Source organism: Pleuronectes platessa, chromosome 6 (assembly GCF_947347685.1).
Source record: "Pleuronectes platessa chromosome 6, fPlePla1.1, whole genome shotgun sequence".
Classification (NCBI taxonomy): domain Eukaryota; kingdom Metazoa; phylum Chordata; class Actinopteri; order Pleuronectiformes; family Pleuronectidae; genus Pleuronectes; species Pleuronectes platessa.
The window spans coordinates 28,218,427-28,237,114 of NC_070631.1; the positions used below are offsets into that span (position 1 = coordinate 28,218,427).

General features: G+C 39.5%; 1 protein-coding gene across 3 annotated transcripts in view; it reads left to right on the forward strand.

The window, feature by feature from the left end:
* LOC128442388 (paired box protein Pax-7-like) overlaps positions 1 to 18,688 on the forward strand; it is a 62,962-nt gene that overhangs the window by 30,354 nt on the left and 13,920 nt on the right. For all 3 annotated transcript variants that reach the window (XM_053424821.1, XM_053424822.1, XM_053424823.1), the window contains exons 6-7: positions 1,059 to 1,224; positions 3,511 to 3,710. In XM_053424821.1, coding sequence (XP_053280796.1) covers positions 1,059 to 1,224; positions 3,511 to 3,710 — 366 coding nt within the window. The remainder of the gene's footprint in view (positions 1 to 1,058; positions 1,225 to 3,510; positions 3,711 to 18,688) is intronic.

Below are 18,688 nucleotides of genomic sequence, written 5' to 3' on the forward strand. Positions count from 1 at the left end.
CTGATTCAAATAGCATAAATGAAAAAGAATCACGTGCCTGTATTTTGTAATGTGGGACAGTGTGTGTGAGGAGCACACGGTGCAACAGAGACACATTTGGGCTGTGTAAGTGTGATTTCTGCAGAGTGCCAGACTGTTAGCATAAATAATAAAATTGGAAATAAGTGCACTGCTGAGTTAAGATGAACACAGTTTAGCTTTTGGTTGTAGACACACCTTTGTCCTTTCACAATCTGCCTGATTTGGCTCACATTACTGGACTTAGATGTAGATTTGTGTGTGCCTGAACTATTGACCAGATAATCAACTCACATCTGTAAAACCATGTTGAGCTATCAGCTACTGCTGTTATCTTTCATAACGAGACAATCTATCCACTCTGTTACATATTCCATATGTTCAGGTCTCTTGCTTTAATTGCTAAAATGTTCTTATTGATCTTTTATTTTGTGTCTTTTATTTTATTGATTTTATTGTCAAGCACTTTGAGCAGCATTTTATGAATGAAAGGTGCTGTATAAAGAAATATATTAGTATTTTAGAGATACAAGATACATTTATTGTCCCACACACATGCACACATGCACACACACATGACATGCAAGGGGGGAAATTTGTTTTCTGCTACGACCCATGTGGTGTACACAGGAGGACACACAGAGCAGTTGGCAGCCATGCACGGCGCTCCGGGGAGCAGGTGTTAGGGGAGTAAGGTGCCTTGCTCAGGGGCACTTAGACAGTAGGGTGGGGTAGGCATTTTGACAGTGTGGAACAGATCCAGGTGTTGTCCTTCCAGGTATGTTGTTTTTGTTGTCACTCCGTGGATTCTAACCAGAGACCACCGTCGCATTTTCTGCCCACAGTCCAACTTTCTGCCATTAGTCCACACGCTGTATACAAATTAAATTCACAATTACAATACAAATCTGTCCATGCAGGGGAGATTGATTGAGACAATGAAAACTATGTGTCGCTGTCACTGTATGTCACTGTGTAAGCTAATTTATAATTTTTAAAATGAGTAATATGAGTGACTCATTCTTTCGTTTTCTTTTTAGGTCTGGTTCAGCAATCGAAGAGCCAGATGGCGAAAACAAGCAGGAGCCAATCAGCTAGCAGCATTCAACCATCTGTTGCCAGGTGGATTTCCTCCTACAGGGATGCCAACACTTCAGACTTACCAGCTTCCAGAATCTAGCTACCAAAACAACACTCTGTCTCAAGGTAGAGCACATAACACTTTGACACTAGTTATATGAGTTACAAATACAAATTTTGAAAAGGTGTTGCTCCTTGTTATAGTTTGTTAAGTGTGTGGGACTCGTGAACTAGTGAAAAATATGGGTTGGAAGCTATGCACTGTTGATTAGTATCTTGGTGGACTATATTTTTTACAGGCTACATATTGTAAATAAAGAAGGTTCTGGTTCTGGACCGTTTAATACTCATTACATTATTAAACTCATGGAAATGGTTGGTTCAGATTCCTGAAATTTACGATCATAGAGAAGATGCTCCATGATGTTGGATTTTGTAAACAGCTAAATTAGTGTTGCAAATGATAAATGATAGCAGAGTACACAGGTTAAAAAAAAGAGGCTGCTTGCTAAATATTTTTGTACACTTCTGCAGTTTTAGTTAATTGGTGATTTCTCACGTTGACACAAATTGTAATAATAATTTTCTCTTGCATACTGTATATATAGCTAAAATAGTATAGTGCTCATCATACTTGCTATTCACAGAGAATGCAGCCCTTGTGACTCACACTGATATTGCAGTGCAGATACGCTGTGTTCACTTTGCTTACAATTTCAAGAAGTGTTGGCTCGCTACAAGCCTGAAGAGGACAAACTGTCCCCTCCAACAAAAATGTCTTTTTCACAAAGTAGTGGCCAAATTCACTCAACTGGGTTCCCTTATCAACAATCAAGATCCTCTCGCTTAATGTCAAACTTGACAGGCAGCTTCGGAATTCAAACACCTTCATGGCTACACTGACAAAAAGGTTGTGGGAAAGTAAAGCACTGTCAGAAGACACAAACTTTGGAAATAACTTTGGAGTTTTCTCAGCATCTTACTGTATGGAAATCAGTATCTATAGGAGGCAAAAGCCTAATGTCTTTTTATATAAAGTGCCTCCAGTGCATCCACAAAAATCAGTTGGGACTTCTCAACTTCTCAGCATGTAGTCCCTGTTTAGTCAATGCCACCACTGATGTATAAGTCGTGTCTGATGCAAAGCGGATGAGAGGCTAAAAGACATTGTGTATGGACAGCTAAACAATGGCAACTGACAGATCACTGCATCACACACTTTTATGTTTAACAGTTTTTTATAGTTTTTTTGGGTAATCAATACAATACAATACAATTATACAATTACAGCCTACCCATCACACACTTTTAAATGGACTGACAACATATACTGTGTAGGATGCAAACATAGCAGACCACAGTTTAAAGTGGTTTTGACTGTTGATTTAATCAGGAAATCTCCTACACTCACACGGTGAAGCAAATAGAATATAACAGATTTCTTGTTTCCAACATGAAAAGTTAACAATCAGCTATTGATTTAATTCAGCTTTATTGCCATAAAATCTTATAGCTAGTGGACCCACATACTCATACACTCCTACATAGTCTCAGTAATTTCTGTCCGCCCAACTGGACCAAACGACACATACCAGGAAAAGGCACCAGATTTCTTTCAAACCAAACCAAAGACATGAGTTGTAAAAGAATCCTAATAACACAAACAAATAATTTTGTTATAGTTCTACACTCTATTGGTACATTCTTCTTTTGTCCACATATATCCTTGTTTTCATCATTGTGGTGCAATGTCAGTGTCAAAACCATATGTCTTGCCCTTCTACTCACCTGAAAAATGTAGCATAGCATAATATTAGGCAGGTGACGAAGTCGATCTCAGCCACAATTCAGTCCATCAACTGACAGCAACAGATCTGTTTGCCTGATGACTCAGATTATCTTTCAATTTGTAAAACTTATATTGCGGTCTATTTAAGCTACTGACCATCAGCACCTACATTTCATTCTGATTCTGACCTAATCATTGGTATATATTGAAATTGCTGCTCTGTTCTGTGCCACAGTCTTTAAGCTGCTGCTTTGTGCGTCACTTCCCATGAAGGCTCATTGAAGGGTAGGAAGGTGTGCTCTTCCAACCTTAAGTTTTCCAATTATGCATATGGAAGAGCAGGGAAGTCCCAGAACAGACTCGTACTGCCAAATAAAAATGTTCAATTGTTGAAATCAATTAAATTTTGAAGAGAGTGTTTCTTACAAAACTATGCTGTTTACTGATAAATCAACAATTTGTTTGGTTCAGTTGAGCGCACAGACAACGGACGTTGCATGCTTGAGCAATTAAAGAAAGAGATCTGTGTTAAAAACACTGACTAGAGCATAGGGAGTTTTTAGATGGTATACAGTATCTTTAAGTACTAAGCTATGTATGCACTGTTATGTTTTGCTCTTTAGATGGTGTTGGTACAGTTCACCGTCCCCAGCCGTTACCTCCATGTACCATGCACCAGAGTAGTCTGTCTAGCACTGACAACAGCTCAGCCTACGGTCTGGCCTCAAACCGCCACAGCTTCTCCACCTACTCTGACACTTTTATGACCTCCGCAGCACCAAGCAGCCACGTCAACCCTGTCAGCAATGGACTCGCCCCACAGGTAAGAACTAATGGACTCAACATTAGAGCATGAGGATTTGAGCTCTTGTTAACATTAACTCCTGAATCGACCTGTACATTATCCTGATCACTTGTGGGCTGTAATTTATTTCTGTAATTTCAGTCATGCTCTGTTATTGCGACACTGGTAGATTTGCTTGTGAGCTTCCTTGCTAGAAGTTAGAAAGGACTGTCCATATCATTTTCTTCTGTGTTTATGTTTTGTGTAGAGTCTGGCATAGAATATGTTCACTGTCAAGAGGGCTGGAGGTGCCTAAAGGTAGCTAGCAACTAATAGCAGATGTATTGACCTTCTGGCAACCTTGTTACAAGTTGTATCTTGTCACGGGTATGTCCCTAATATTCTCTGGCTGTTTTCATTGTTATAGTATGTGTGTAAGGTTGTTAGCTAAGTTGAGACTTAATGAGAATCATGGTAAGTAAAAAAATCTACTGCACTGATATCACCTATGGTAGACCTCTGCCTCGCTGATGTTGATTCTCTCGAGTTAATGTCTATATTTGGATGAACCTTTATGTCCAGAATAACGATATTATAAATGGTATTTGAATGTACTATGATGACTGTGTTGTTGAAATGAGTAGATATGACCTCACACATCCCAGTGCTAATGGGTTAATTAGAGTAATACAATGTTACAATACATTTTATCCTCCATCCCTTTGCAATTAGCCAGATCGTAGACCATATGGCCTCTAATGGATTTTGGCTTGAGTTATCAACCAGAAAGATGTCCATTTGAAGAAAAAATTAATTTTATTCTTTAGGGGAAAAGGTAAAAAAGACTATTGACTGTGATATATCAGTGTGCCACCTTGTGTAATGAACAGATGCTGCTGTCACTGCAGGCTGCCCTATTGAAATGTACCTGACATCCGAAAAACATATCCTGTAGTTCTAATATAAGTGACATTTGCTTTGATTTTCATCTGAACAATGACACCTTGCGTGTTAACATGGAGCTCCTTGAAGAATATGATTGCAGCTGACCTTGTGTTATCGAAACATAACTTTTGATATTCAATTTCTATGGTAATACAACTGATGAGTTATCTGTGTTTAACAAAATCTCTTTGCATCACAGCAATACAATAAGATTTTATATTTTAGACATTAAATAAGTGGTTTACAACATTAGGAGTGAGACAAGCTGTCACCCCTCAAATAACACTTTAGAATCTGTAATATACTAAAATAAACCTTAACTCATTTGTTTGTGATTGAAAGCACATATTAGAGAAGTAACCACAGTATTTCACTAATAAGTAAAATAACCAAGGAGGTAATGTTTTCCCTGTGTGACTGTCCGTTAGTTTCCAGGATTATGCAGTAACTAATGGCTAATTACCATGACATTTGGTAGAAGTGGGGGTCAAGAAAGAATTCCTAAAAATTTGATATGGATCCAAATAAATGAGTGGATCAAGGAATTTTGTTTAACTTTCTCTGCAGCATTTCCCAAAGAATTAATTAAATATATGATCTTACACGCAACAGATTCCAAGAGAACACAGACTAAAGTGGGAAAGGCGAGTTAGAGAGAGAACTGTATTTCATGCCTTTTACAGGTATGTTACAGGTACTATCCCAGTCTTCCCCATTTCTGTGTTCTTGGGCAAGTTTCTGAACCCCAAATTACCCCTGACGATATTGCTGGCAGTCTGTGAGTGATGCATGATAGAAAAAGTGACATCTTGACTTGACACAAACTTAAAATGTATTTAAAAATATATAACCATGATATATTTGTAACCACAACCAACCAATAGCTGCCTTGTAAAGATAACGAGTATTTTTTGCAGCAGCAGCAATCTTTTGTCATTGTGTTTGTGTCCACACTGTTATGGAAGGTTTCTGGAAGCTGGTGAAAGGAGAACTTAGGCAGCAGCTGATGTCTTATGCAGAAGTTTTAATGTAGACTTGATGCATCAAGGAGACCAGAGGGTGGAACAATATACCAATGCCAACAGAGTAACATGAGCAATTGTCACCCCCAAGTCTGAAGATGTCTCCCACCCCCATAGCATCCCTCTACTTTTGTCACCCATTCTATCAGCACATCCTTGATTGGCTATAATTGCTGTCACTCTAAGTTACATGTAGCTGTTCGCATCATATTGGATAGTTAAAGTTAGTTCCTAAATCAAATGTCTCCTTACATCTTGCCACTGATGAATTATGCAAAAAATAGTTAAAGTTGGTGAGAGTTGAAGTTGGTGCTTCTCTGTCTGGAGATCTGAGTTAGATATGAAAGTCCCTCAAAGAGGATGCACTGTTGGTTGGCCCTTTATCTATAACCTGGCCTTGGGTACTGCTTAGAGAGCGAATGGAGTATCTGTGGAATTAGATGGGCACTATTCTACTGCACAGATATTGTGTGTAATAAACAATATCCATAATATATATTGGCCTATACAGTTATGTGTGAGCTTGATCAAAAAACACATACTACATTCAACCATTCATACATACATACCTATTTCTTATATGCACAATTTTCTAAATTTGATTTCTTTAACATTTCTTTAACATTTTCGGGCTAAATGCTTATAAATTCTTGTTTTCATTCATTTACTTCTGGTTTTGCGCTCATTGATGGCTCTTTCCCTACTTGGAGAAACAATTGACCATTCAAAGCTTTGTAGGTGGGCTGAAGAAAATACGGCACTGAAATAAAAGGGACAAAAACAAGATTTTACTGTTGTGGGTCAGAAAGGAGCACCAGTACATGAGATGATGAAAAAAATGGATAAAAATCTCATCACTTTTGAATCGAAATAGCTCCATTGGGTCTATCTGACTGAAATTGTTTATCTGACTGAAATTGTTTTTCATCGATGACATGCAGTGGGTATGTAGCATTCTGTGTTTATTGTCCTTTCGGCCTATTCTTAATCCCTCCAAGTCATAGTTGAAGCTTTTTTCATTATGGGTTCACTGCCGTTGACCCTTTCATCATGTTCTCAGGCATTTACATGAGATAACAATGTGGGTGTATTTCTTTTTCAAAATTTCAGGAAGACCACATGCTGTATGTCTCACAGGCAATAATTCAATTTGAAACAGCTAGTTTGCATTTGAAATGTAATTCATACGAGCCTTATCTGCACCTCCTCTTCTCAATTTGAATGGGAATGAATTAGTGGCTGACTCAGTGTGCAGCAAATTCCTAGTCTTATTGACAGAAAGACAAAATTACAGAATGAAAAGCCATCCCTGTGATGGCAGTGCATGTGTAAATAGAAACCCTTTTTCACAGCTTCACCCTCAGAATTTTGACAAGCCCCCTCTCCCAAAGAAAGCCTGCAAAGTGAAGCTTTTTATTTTCAACCACACTTTTTTTTTTTTACAAATTCCCACATATCTTTTCTGCTTTGGAGCTCTCTTAGTGGGGAGGAGTTATTTTCTCCACTTAGACAGACAGTGATGCTGGACCACTAATCCCTTTCCGTCAGGTCAGACAACTCAGTGACCTGCCACTGAGAATGAAATTATTACTTCCCACAGTGACCTCAACACATCACACAACTAAAAGCAGAAAACATTTCTCCTCTTGCACTCTCATTTCCTCTCTGATTTGTTGTGAGAGGAAGATTTAGCCTGCTTTGGAATGGTGGAGCTCTCTGGCTCACTATTTGATGTCAGGGTGAGAGATAGAGAGAGAGAGGCGGGCGAGTAAGGATAGAATAGAGTGGGTTTCAGTGTTGAGGGATCAGAGCTGCTTTGGTTCTCCAGCTCTGTCTCTTTGATCCATATCCCCAGGCCTGCCTGCCTGCCTTGCTAACTCAGGCCTCTGCTCGTGATTCCTGACAACTGTCGGCCTGAGATAAGGAAGTGGGGTGGGGGGATGTGGGAGGCCTCTTCTACTAACCCCCACCTCCATCCCCTGCATCCCCCACCCTACCCTGCACCACTACTCTTTATACACTTCTTTTTACATTAACAATTACCCCCCTAAAAAAAACAGTGAGGAAATGTGTTGAATTTTATTCAAAAAGGCTGAGCAGAGAGGGACATACCCCCAACCCCCTCCCATAACAAAATAGACACGCTCCCCCTGTCTAGTGCCCGTTCTCATGCAGCCCCCAGTTCACAGGGTGTTGACATGGCTGCGTGCACCTGAATGTCAATGAGAGTGGTGCCTATTAGTCTCAGCTGCTATTAGAATTTGCACTAAGTACTAAGCCCTTTGACTGGGCGCATTGTCAACTGGCACACTTCCATGTCAACAAATCCAAAAGGATGAGGAGGGTATATTTACATCATTCCCATAATGAGGAATAGAGTGGTGGCAGGGGGAGATGTTAATTAGAAACTGCCTGGCAATTTTAGCAAGAAGCAAAGCAAAGAGCTTTAGCAAATAAATAAATAAACGAAAAGTCCTACTCAAGAAATCTGCCAGAAAAGCAGAGGATTTTAAATCATTCCTACTGATGGAATGTTTGTAGGATATATTTCTCAGTGTGCTCTCCTCCAAACAGAGCACAGGGTGTTGTCTGACTGACTGACTGACTGAGTGAGTAGAGAAGTGTAAAGCCCCTCTATTTCCTGTAGTGTGATTGTAGGCATTGACTGGCTGCAGTACAACGTGAAACTTACATCTGCTGTTTCATAAGATCAGTTTTTACAAACACTTGACTTCATGACTACAGAGACTCCGTGTTTCAGGTAGTGTCTGGCTTAGTGTTGAACATGCATTTCTCTGCTTTTATCTGTAACCAGGCTGCAGCTAGCCTGGCTGGACATATCTGAAGCTGCTTTCAGACGTGCACTGAACGAAGAACATGCAGACATTCTCCAGAGGGGTCATCAGAGTGAGACCGTCATGAGTGTCTGTGAAGTTTCTGTGGCTAGCCTCCAAGTAAAAACTATGCAGAATGTCCGAAGGAGCATTGTGACCAAACTGCAACCTCTACGCGACAGACAAACATGAAAAAAACTAAAAGGAAAGAAATATCTGAGGATGAAAAATGGTAAATGGTCTGTATTTATATAGCGCTTTTCTAGTCTTGATGACCAGTCAAATCGCTTTATATTAAAGTTTATTGCTATTCACCGATTCAAACACAATCATACAGTGCATCTATTAGCAGCGATTTTTCTATGATGGCGAACTTTGGGATCAGTATCTTGCCCAAGAACACTTCGGCATGCAGATGGGTAGGGCTGCCACTAACGACTATTTTTCTATCGATTAATCTGTAGACTATTTTACAGATTCGTCGATTAATCTAAACGATTAATTTTCCTCCTATTGGTCCACAACATACCAACATAGGGGCTTCCTATTGGCTAAACCTACATGTCAATCAATTGTTGTGAATCACATTGAAAGATACCACAGTCTATTTTTTTCGCTCGCTGCGAGCGTATCGCGCCAGGAAACACACTGGAAAATGATTTTAAACGATATTAATGACATATTCCATACTTTGCATTCCCCTTCTGTTGTCCTGGAGTTTTAATTTTCACAGTGCAACTCAACCGCGTCATTACCAGCTGTCCCTCAGAACGCCGCCACGTCCCTCTGAGGGACAGCTGGCAAGTCAGGGCTGAGAAGTGCAATATAGTGGGCCATAATCCATTATATTACATTACATTTCATTTAGCTGACGCTTTTATCCAAAGTGAATTACAATAAAGGCCGGCACATGGTTTTGCAACTGCGGCTGCAACTTTTCAAGCAGTTGTGTCGATGAACTCGTTTTAATTTATGGTTCTCCAAGGGTTGCGCGTGTTGCAAAGCAATTCACCGCCAGAACACTAGGTGGAGTAACGTTTTTTGTCGAAGACGACCTTAGAGGCCTTCTTTGTGTGTGACAGTCGTCGTCGACTGTTTATTACTTTATCACTTTTCTGGAGGACAAATTTGTCCCTGATCTTTCGCCACAGCTTCGTACCTTCGTCGACCTGCAAACCGACGTTAGCCGAGATGCCCTTCCAGGAATTGCAGGCCATCTGCGTGTCTTTGTATTCCGTCAATGAGGGTTATACAAGTGGTCATACTTTCGGACCTCTTCTGCCAAACACTCTTCTATTTCGTCCATATTCGTTCTTCTAAATCTTCCGTGGTTTCTGCCGGTATTATGAGGCATGAAACCGGAAATGTGACTCCGGAAAGGATGTAGTTAGCAGACCAATCACAGCTTTGCGGGCTGAGTGAGGCTTGCATAGCTTTGTCGTATAGTTACAAAAATTGGGCAACGCATGCAAGCACGCAAGTGGCATGCAAGGGGTTCTTGAGCGTACCCCTTTTTGCATGTCTCTGAAAACGCAGAAGCATGCGCCGGCCTTCAGTGCCTTAACCCAGAGGGTACAAACCGAGAACAACAAGAATCAGGAAAGTAAAATTTCTTCAAAAATAAAGCAAAACAAAGTGCTATAAGTAAGTGGCATTTAAGTGCTACTAAATTGTTGGTTTAAAAAAAATATATATATAATTTTATATATTATATTTTAAGACATTGATGCGGGCCAATTAAAAATGGATGGTGGGCTGCAGTTGGCCCACGGGGCGTAGTTTGGACACCCCTGCATTACATCTTGCCTTTCTGCCTGCTGCACCAACTCTAACCTGAATGCTCTCTAGATTTATGTGTGGTTGTGAATGAAAGCGGAGAACCTCCAGTGTTGAATATTATGTTTGAAGAGCAGAGTCCAGACCCAATGCTTGGGACATCCTCTGGAGTTCATGTCTGAAAATGGCTTGAGTTGCTGCTTACGTCTCTGATCCACTTACGGTTCAGTTCAGTTATTTAGTCAGCCTGATGTGACTAGTAGCCAAGAATGTTGCAGCTACGGTCACTGTCACTCCTGGGTGGCAAACAGAAAGTTGTTAACATCAACCATGATGAAATATGAACATTATCTGTGATAAAAAAAATTGAATGATATAATGAATGATAGATCGAGGACATGTTGCAGTTAAATTAAAGCAAATTTAAATGTCCTCTATCCTAATTTTTAAAGGTCTTGACCTTCTAGGTAAAGTGCCTTGAGATAATGTATATTATGATTTTGTGCAATACAAATAAAAATGTATACAATTCAATTGAAAAAGGTGCTTTGACCATATCACATGTAGTAACCAGTAGTTAAAGTTGTTGAGTTGTTCAGTTGTCATGGACAAACCTCACTTCACCATCAGGTGAAGGAAAGCACCACATGTTTGTTTGACGTGTGAAAGCCACATAACATTTGAGTAACTAGACCTTTGATTATTTTGTCACATGCATCGATTCAGAATCTACTAACCACCAAAACTGTCAATTTTTTCATATTTTGCTGTGGTAGTACACCACTCTGTCATTTTGTCAGATAAGTTTAATAATTTCTGAATGCATTTGTTTGGTGTTACAGCTCTGAATGTTCATATATTCCTTCTACATGTCGTTGAATCACTGATGGAGGAGTTGTCTTTTTCAGGATTGTCGCCTGTGACCAAAAACATATCTACTCATAATAAAACAGCATAAGCTGATCACAGAATTACCTCGGATTGCATTAGATATTCTGCATTCAAAGCTGATATACTCAAAGGGCTTTCCAATTTAGTGTCTGATTTAAGATTTCATTGAAGAAAGTGAATCCTGTCTGACATCAGCAACATCTCAACATCAGCCTTAATCAAATAATCTGTATCCACCCACAACACAAACTCAATCTGAAACTGTTAGGTTGATAATAACCAAGAAACATTGGCTCAAAATGCAAATATAATACATAGCGGCGAAAGTCAACATCAAAATTCTGCACACTGCTCTGTTACGAACGTCTCATGCAACAGTCCGGTCTCAAAAATCATGTATGCTCGATAAAATGTGGTCTGAGGCTAGAATGCAGACTCTGAATGTGACTAGTGCTGCTCGATTAATCATAATCACGATTATTTTGATTCATATTGAAATCTTGATTATTAACAACTGATTGATTTGTTAACATATGCGTTAATTGAACTTTAACACTGGTGCTTTATTCTAAAACAATGTCTTTGAACTTTAAGTATAATTGAAATGACTATTTATTTTATTAGAAATACAATAAAATAAATAAAGTGAATTATATACAAATAAAAACAATATATACAAATAATAAATATAAATACATATCACCAACTACGTTGAAGTTTATGATCATCATCATAATCTTCATCAAAATATAATAGGCTGTGGAAAAGGAATTATTAAGATTTGAAATATCTTAATTACATAATTTGTTATTAATGTCACACACAATCAGGAGGAAGGAAGCCTTCCCCAAAGGTGACTATGGCCAAGTGGAGTCTTTGCCCAAAGCACTACAGCCCCATCCACCTATTAACCTTAGCCACTAGCCTGAAGTTTGAGGCTCTCCCCTTTAAATCCCATGCAGCCATAACTTGCCTCAGGCCATCTGCAATGTTTTGGCCCGTATGGTCTTCGGGAAAAAGGCAGTTCAGGGAGCCATCTTGTCTTCACAGAGAAATCCCGTCAATATAATGTAGCTAGAGGGCTCCATAGCTTGGTAGTTGTCGGCTTTAGCCATCTGAAATAGAAGTCAACCATAGTTCAATACAATACTGTGCAGAGCTTTATTGTCCTCTAGATGTAGAAACTGTGGAGAGACCTGTCTGCTGGGGTGTGCATGTGTTTTAGGGCTGAATGTGAGTCGACTGTATGAACAAAAATAATTCCGTGCCCTATTATTATATCTTAATAATCTCAGCTCACAACTGCTCACACTCAGATTGGAACTAAGCACCAATAAATGTATATGTGGGGTGATATGGGGTTTAGATTTTGAAAGATATGCAGAGGAAAATATATGTGGATGTAGAGCAGTCGTAACCAACCTTTTTAAGCTCAAGATCCCTGACCTTGGCCTAGTTAAAAGGTAAGATCTACCTATAGTAGCACTGAGAGAAGAAGATGGCCAGATTGAACTTCCTCCTTGCAGCCTTTTATTTGGGCTAATTGTATTTGAATTACATGGAATGCTTTGGTCCAACTTTAAAATTGATGCAACCAAGAATGTCCTAATTTTGTATAAGAACATTATTAAGTTCATTGTAGAAAGCAAAGAAAATAAAATCAACACAATTACAGTGAGCATGTAGGGGGAGAGCGGGGTAATGTGAGACATTTTTTACATTTGCTCCCCTCTAGGCTAGCTAAAATGATATATCAGTAAAATTTACAAATTTTCCATTAATTCAGGATGTTTGCTAGCAATTGAAATTATCAGAATGTCTTCAGGACAAAGGGCAGTGAAAATATGATTGTTTTTTAAAAAGTGGTCTTGTGTCTCACTTTACCCCAGCTAAGGGGTAAAGTGAGACAGACCAGAGAAATCAAGGGGGTAAAGTGATTAAATTACTTTTTCCACTTTAAAACTACAATAACAACACATGTTGTAATAGTTAAAATCCTGACAGCTAGATTGACAACCACACATTCCAAAACTAATATCGGACTAGTAACAGAATCATTATTATGATTCATGTGATCTCTTGCACACCCTAGCTTACCTGCACATTGTCTATCTGTCCAATTGGCAGGGACAGGGATATTGTTTTTCTCTGCGTAGTCAAATGCCAGTTCACGGCACTTAACTGGAGCAAGGCCATGGAACTGGTTAGCTAGTTGTTTCAAGTGTTTGGCAAGCTCCTCCTCCATCTCATCTGTGAATATTCTCTTTACCTCAGCTACTGCACCCTAGGCTACTGATTTTACTTCCCCTTTCTCTTTTTTCTTTATTAATCTTTTGAGGGTTGTCTTGTCAATATTTCTATCCCTTCCAGCTTTTCTTAAGGACTTCTTTCCTTGCATGACATCAGCGGCTACACTCTCCATCTCTGTGAGGGGTGTTTGGCCCCAGGTTGTCTTCCTGGTGTAGTTTCTTGACACGATGGCTTCTCTACAATGTTTATGACATTAAATATGAAACATCTATAATGTAATATTACACTAAAATATGTTTAAGACTAAACTTAAGTTGTCTCACTTTACCCCACAGTCAACATTTTAGAAAAAACAACATCCCTTAGCAATTCAGGCTAATCTTCAGCTAGCATCAATCACATGGTTTTATATGTTGGAAGTTCATCAACATGTATGATATAAGTTTTTCTTCCTGAATCAGTTTTTTTTGACACAACAGTTGATTAAGTTCAAAGCAATTTATTTTACTTTTACATGCAAAAAATTTTTTGGGGTGAAAAAACATAATTACCACAGTACCAGCACCAACTTCTCCTTCATGGCAAGGGGGGAATGGGAGGGGCTTGAAAACATAATGGTCACATGACCACAAATGTGTTTCGTTGCCTAGATACAGGGGATGTCTCACATTATCCGATGTCTCACATTACCCCGCTCCCCCATATTTTCAGGTGCCATTGTTAACTGTAAATGTTTATCCTCAGATTTTTATGCAAATTACTACTTTTTAAATTACCATTTTAGAAAGTGGAAATGTAATGTGCACAAAGAACAACAAAATTCTCAGTCAGTTCTATGAACCGAAGTGCAGTTGTATGTCCCATCTTATGCAGCCTCACTTTTCACAATGCCACAATGACATCAGAAGGCAAAACTGTTGCAGTCATGTTACTCACTCAGGTCAATGTGATGGCTATGAGTGCTTTGTAGTTTTGCTCATAGTTTTTTTTTTTTTTAAATGTGTTACAAATGTGTTTTTTTTTCTTTCAAGGAAGAACAAGTTACAAATACAGTAAACATAAGAACGAAGCAACCAGACAAAAAAACAACCTCCCAAATTATGTTTAATATACTAAAATAAATTTGCTTCACTGAAGAAAGATTGATCATTTAATGAACACAGAGAGGTCAGATTTTGGCAAGACAAAAGTGTTGTCGCCTACAGAGAGTAATGTGAAAATTGAACAAACAATTTACTACAAATACAAAAATATGTTGCTTAACATCAGTGAATTAAGTAGTGTTGCGGTGAGATCCATATTTAATATCTTGTATGACTTCCATGAGCTTGAAGGACTGCATCCATGCAGTTCGACAATGATTCATACAATTTATTGATGAAGTCATCAGGAATAACAAAGAAAGCAGTCTTACATGCCTCCCAGAGTTCATCAAGATTCTTTGGTTTCATCTTCCATGCTTCCTCTTTCATTCTACCCAAGACAGGCTCAATGATGTTCATGTCTGGTGACTGGGCTGGCCAGTCCTGGAGCACCTTGATCTTCTTCGCCTTGAGGAACTTTGATGTAGAGATGGAAGTATGCAATGGAGCACCATCCTGCTGCAAAATTTGACCCCTTTTATGGTTGGGAATTTAAGAGGTAGCTAATACTTCTTGATATTTTAGGCTATTTTAGGCCTTCCACCCTGCAATCTCTTGCACACCCCCATACTGGATGTAACCCCAGACCATGATTTTTCCGCCACCAAACTTAACTGTTTTCTGGGTGAATCTCGGATCCATGTGGGCTCCAGTAGGTCTCCTGAAATATTTGCGGCGGCTGAGATGTAATTCAACCGAAGATTCATCTGAGAAATCCACCTTCTGCCACTTTTCCAGCATCCATCCTTTTAGCAGGTTTCTGGTACTGATTCGACCATGGAGGCCATTTCGAGACAGAATTCTACAAACTGTCCTGGTTGACACAGGGACTTGAGGTGACCAGGCCTGGTGGAGCTCTGCTGCAGTGGAGAACGGGCTGGCCTTGGATTTTCTAGCCAACAAACGGTCCTCCGGAGCAGTTGTCTTGCGGGGTCTGCCTGACCTGGGTTTTTGTCAAAAACATCTCCAGTCTCTTCAAATCTGTTTCTTATTCTTTGTACTTGACGCTGAGACACATTGAAGGTGTCAGCCACCTCAGCAGTGCATCTGGTCTTCAGCCTCTTGATAATCAACGCTTTGGTCTCAGGGTGAATCTTAGGCATGTTGTCAGAGGTCAAGTTGCAGTTGATGTGAAGGTCTGGTGTGCTTGGGTTCTTTTTATACACACCCACTAATTGATTGATCAATTATTGATCACAGGTGAGGATGTAATCTAGGATTGGGTGCATCATATGACAAGGCGACAAGAGTTTTGTCTTTGCAAAAACTGACTCAGTGGGCTTTACCAAGCTGTGCACGTTAAAATGCTTTTCAGCAGTTTCGTTGGCACCAAAACATTATTTCAAAAGCTGTTGGGATTGATATTAGCCATTTCTTGTAAACATTTTTTTATTACAAATATATTTGAGGGGCACTTAAGGTCAACTTGTACCCAAGCGACAGGACTTTTGTCAGGGACTGTATGGTCAATTTAGAGCCCTAAGAAATTGAGGGCCCTTTACAAAGTCCAAGAAGGAAGTCCACATCTCTTCAAACTGTGCATATTTTCCTTTCAGTGAATATGTAATTTTTTCCATGGCTATAACTTGTACAAAGTCCTCTAGCCAGCCTTTGCTGGTCGGCCTCTGTACAGATTTCAAACCTTTTGCAATAGTCCGTCTGGCTTGTAGTAGGCACCTCTGATGTATTTGAGAGCGTCTCAACAACCTCACTCCAAAACTCTTGTACTTATGAACAGGACCATAAACAATGGAAAAGCGTCCCTTTATGTGTTTCACATTTAATACATACATCAGGAATATTATCATTGAAATGATTAAAAAGCTCTGGAGTGATATACAGCCTCATTGACCATTTATACTGTAACAGTCTGAAACCTGAATTAGATGTTTGTGTTTGTGATTGGGTACCAATATTTTGCCATTCAGACCCAGTTATCTCCTCCCCTATGTCTGTGCACCAAGCAAGTCTCTTGTCCTCTCATAACTCTGGTGACCCAGATGACTAAATCTTATAAAAGATGGAAATAAGTCTTCTCTGGTGAGGGCTTACCATAATTTTTTCTACTGCTGAGAGGTCAGGTATTGAGAGCTTTTTTTGGGTCATATAGATGCAGTCTCTGACTTGTAGGTATTTGAAGAAATGTTTAGCTGGTATGTAAAATTGTCTTCTGATATCTTCAAATGGCATGAGAACATCCTCCTTAAAGAGATCTGCTATTTGGCCAATACCTTTGTCCGCCCATAGTTTAAATCCCTTGTCTTTTGCCCCTGGATGAAAATTGTTGTTTCCCAAACTGGGTGTGAACTGTGATAGCTTAAGGGGAACCTTTAGGTAGCTATGAACTTCATGCCAAACATGAATGGAGTTGGAAACAAATGAACCAACCTGTGAATTTCTTTAGTTTATCAGGTTTATCTTAGTATAGATACATATGAAGAGGTATGTTGGCTGAAGTTTCTCTTTCCATGGCCACCCATGAGAGGGATGAACTGGATCTGAACCAGATGGAGGTTGTCCAAAGCTGGCATGCCCAGTAGTACCATTTGAGGTTGGGGAGTTTCAACCTTCCCCTGTCGTATGGCAGATATAGTAGAGAGAGGCGTAATCTTGCTCGTCTGTTACTCCATATGAAATTTCTGAAGACTTTAGTCATATTTGGGAAGAAGTTTGTTGGTGGTGGAAGTGGTGTGCATTGGAATAAGTAAAGAAATTTGGGTAGGACATTCATTTTGAGGATATTAATCCCGCCAATGATTGAAATTGGCATGGTTGTCCATCTGTTAATAAGGTTAGTCACTCCTGATATCACTGGGCTATAGCTAGTGGATACAAGGTCCTCTGTTGAATGAGTAATTTTGATCCCCAAATAAGTAAAACTAGATGTATTCTTAAATGTGGTTTGTATTGGGGGGCAACTTCTCTCTGATTGTTTAAGAATAGATATTTGACTTGGATTCATTCAGTTTATATCCTGAAATTGATCCAAAAGTATTTATTAATCTAAGGAGATTTGGAATAGAGCTCTTTAGCTGAGTCAGGAATAAAACTGTCGTCTGCGAATTGTCCTATTTTATTCTCCACATTCCCTATTCTGATACCTGTTATACTGCTGTTTTGTCTAATTGCCATTGCAAATGGCTCGATTGATAATGCAAACAGAAGGGGCGAAAGGAGGCACCCCTGTCTGGTCCCGTGTTGGAGTTTGAAGGGTTGGGAGGTTACAAAGTTTGTCATGACTGATGCGCTAGAGGAGTGATATAACATTTTCACGCACTTACAGATGTATTCACCAAACCCAAACCTCATAATTGTGTTCCACCCTGTCAAACGCTTTTTCGGCGTCCAGGGAGACTATTGCTGTGTCTGGGCTTTCCTTCCTCACATCTATAATATTTAGTAGTCTTCGAATATTATGAAAACCTTGACGACCCTTTATGAAACCATTTTGGTCAGAGGCGTTCAGAGACGTAAGATGGTTTTCAAGATGTCTCGCAAACACCTTTGCTATAATCTTAGCATCTGAGTTTATTAGTGAAATAGGACGATATGACCCACATTTTATGAGGGGTTTATATGGCTTTAAAATCAGTGTTATTAAGGCATTGGATAGGGAGGGTGGTAAATGTTCGGCTTCAATTGATTCGACTAACATATCAAAGAGCGTAGGCACATGCATCTCCTTAAAGCGTTTGTAGATGTCAATGGGTAGTCCAGAAGGACCTGATGCTTTCCCACCATTCATATGGGACAGCGCTTCAAACAATTCCTCCTTTGTAATGGGAGAGTCTAGCTCCTCTTTAACCATTTCCTATGAAGTTGGAAAGAAGAGCTGATCCAAAAAGGGGTGTAGGACATTACTATCCGGGGTCTCTGACGTATAAAGTATAATATTTTTGAAAAGCTCTGTTAATTTCTGTTGGATTAGTTGTTGTCCCGCTTTCAGTTTCAATCTCAGTGATAGCCCTTTCATTTTGCAGTGTTTAATCCGCCAAGCTAGTAATTTACCCGCTGATTCTCCCTGATCATAAGTCTGCTTTAGCCGAGTGATACTGTTTCAGGCCTTACTTGCTGTAACATCATTATATTTAGCCCTTAATTCTGAGAGCCTCTGCACATTCTCCGGTGTATTATTCACTGAGAGCTTCCTTTCTAGG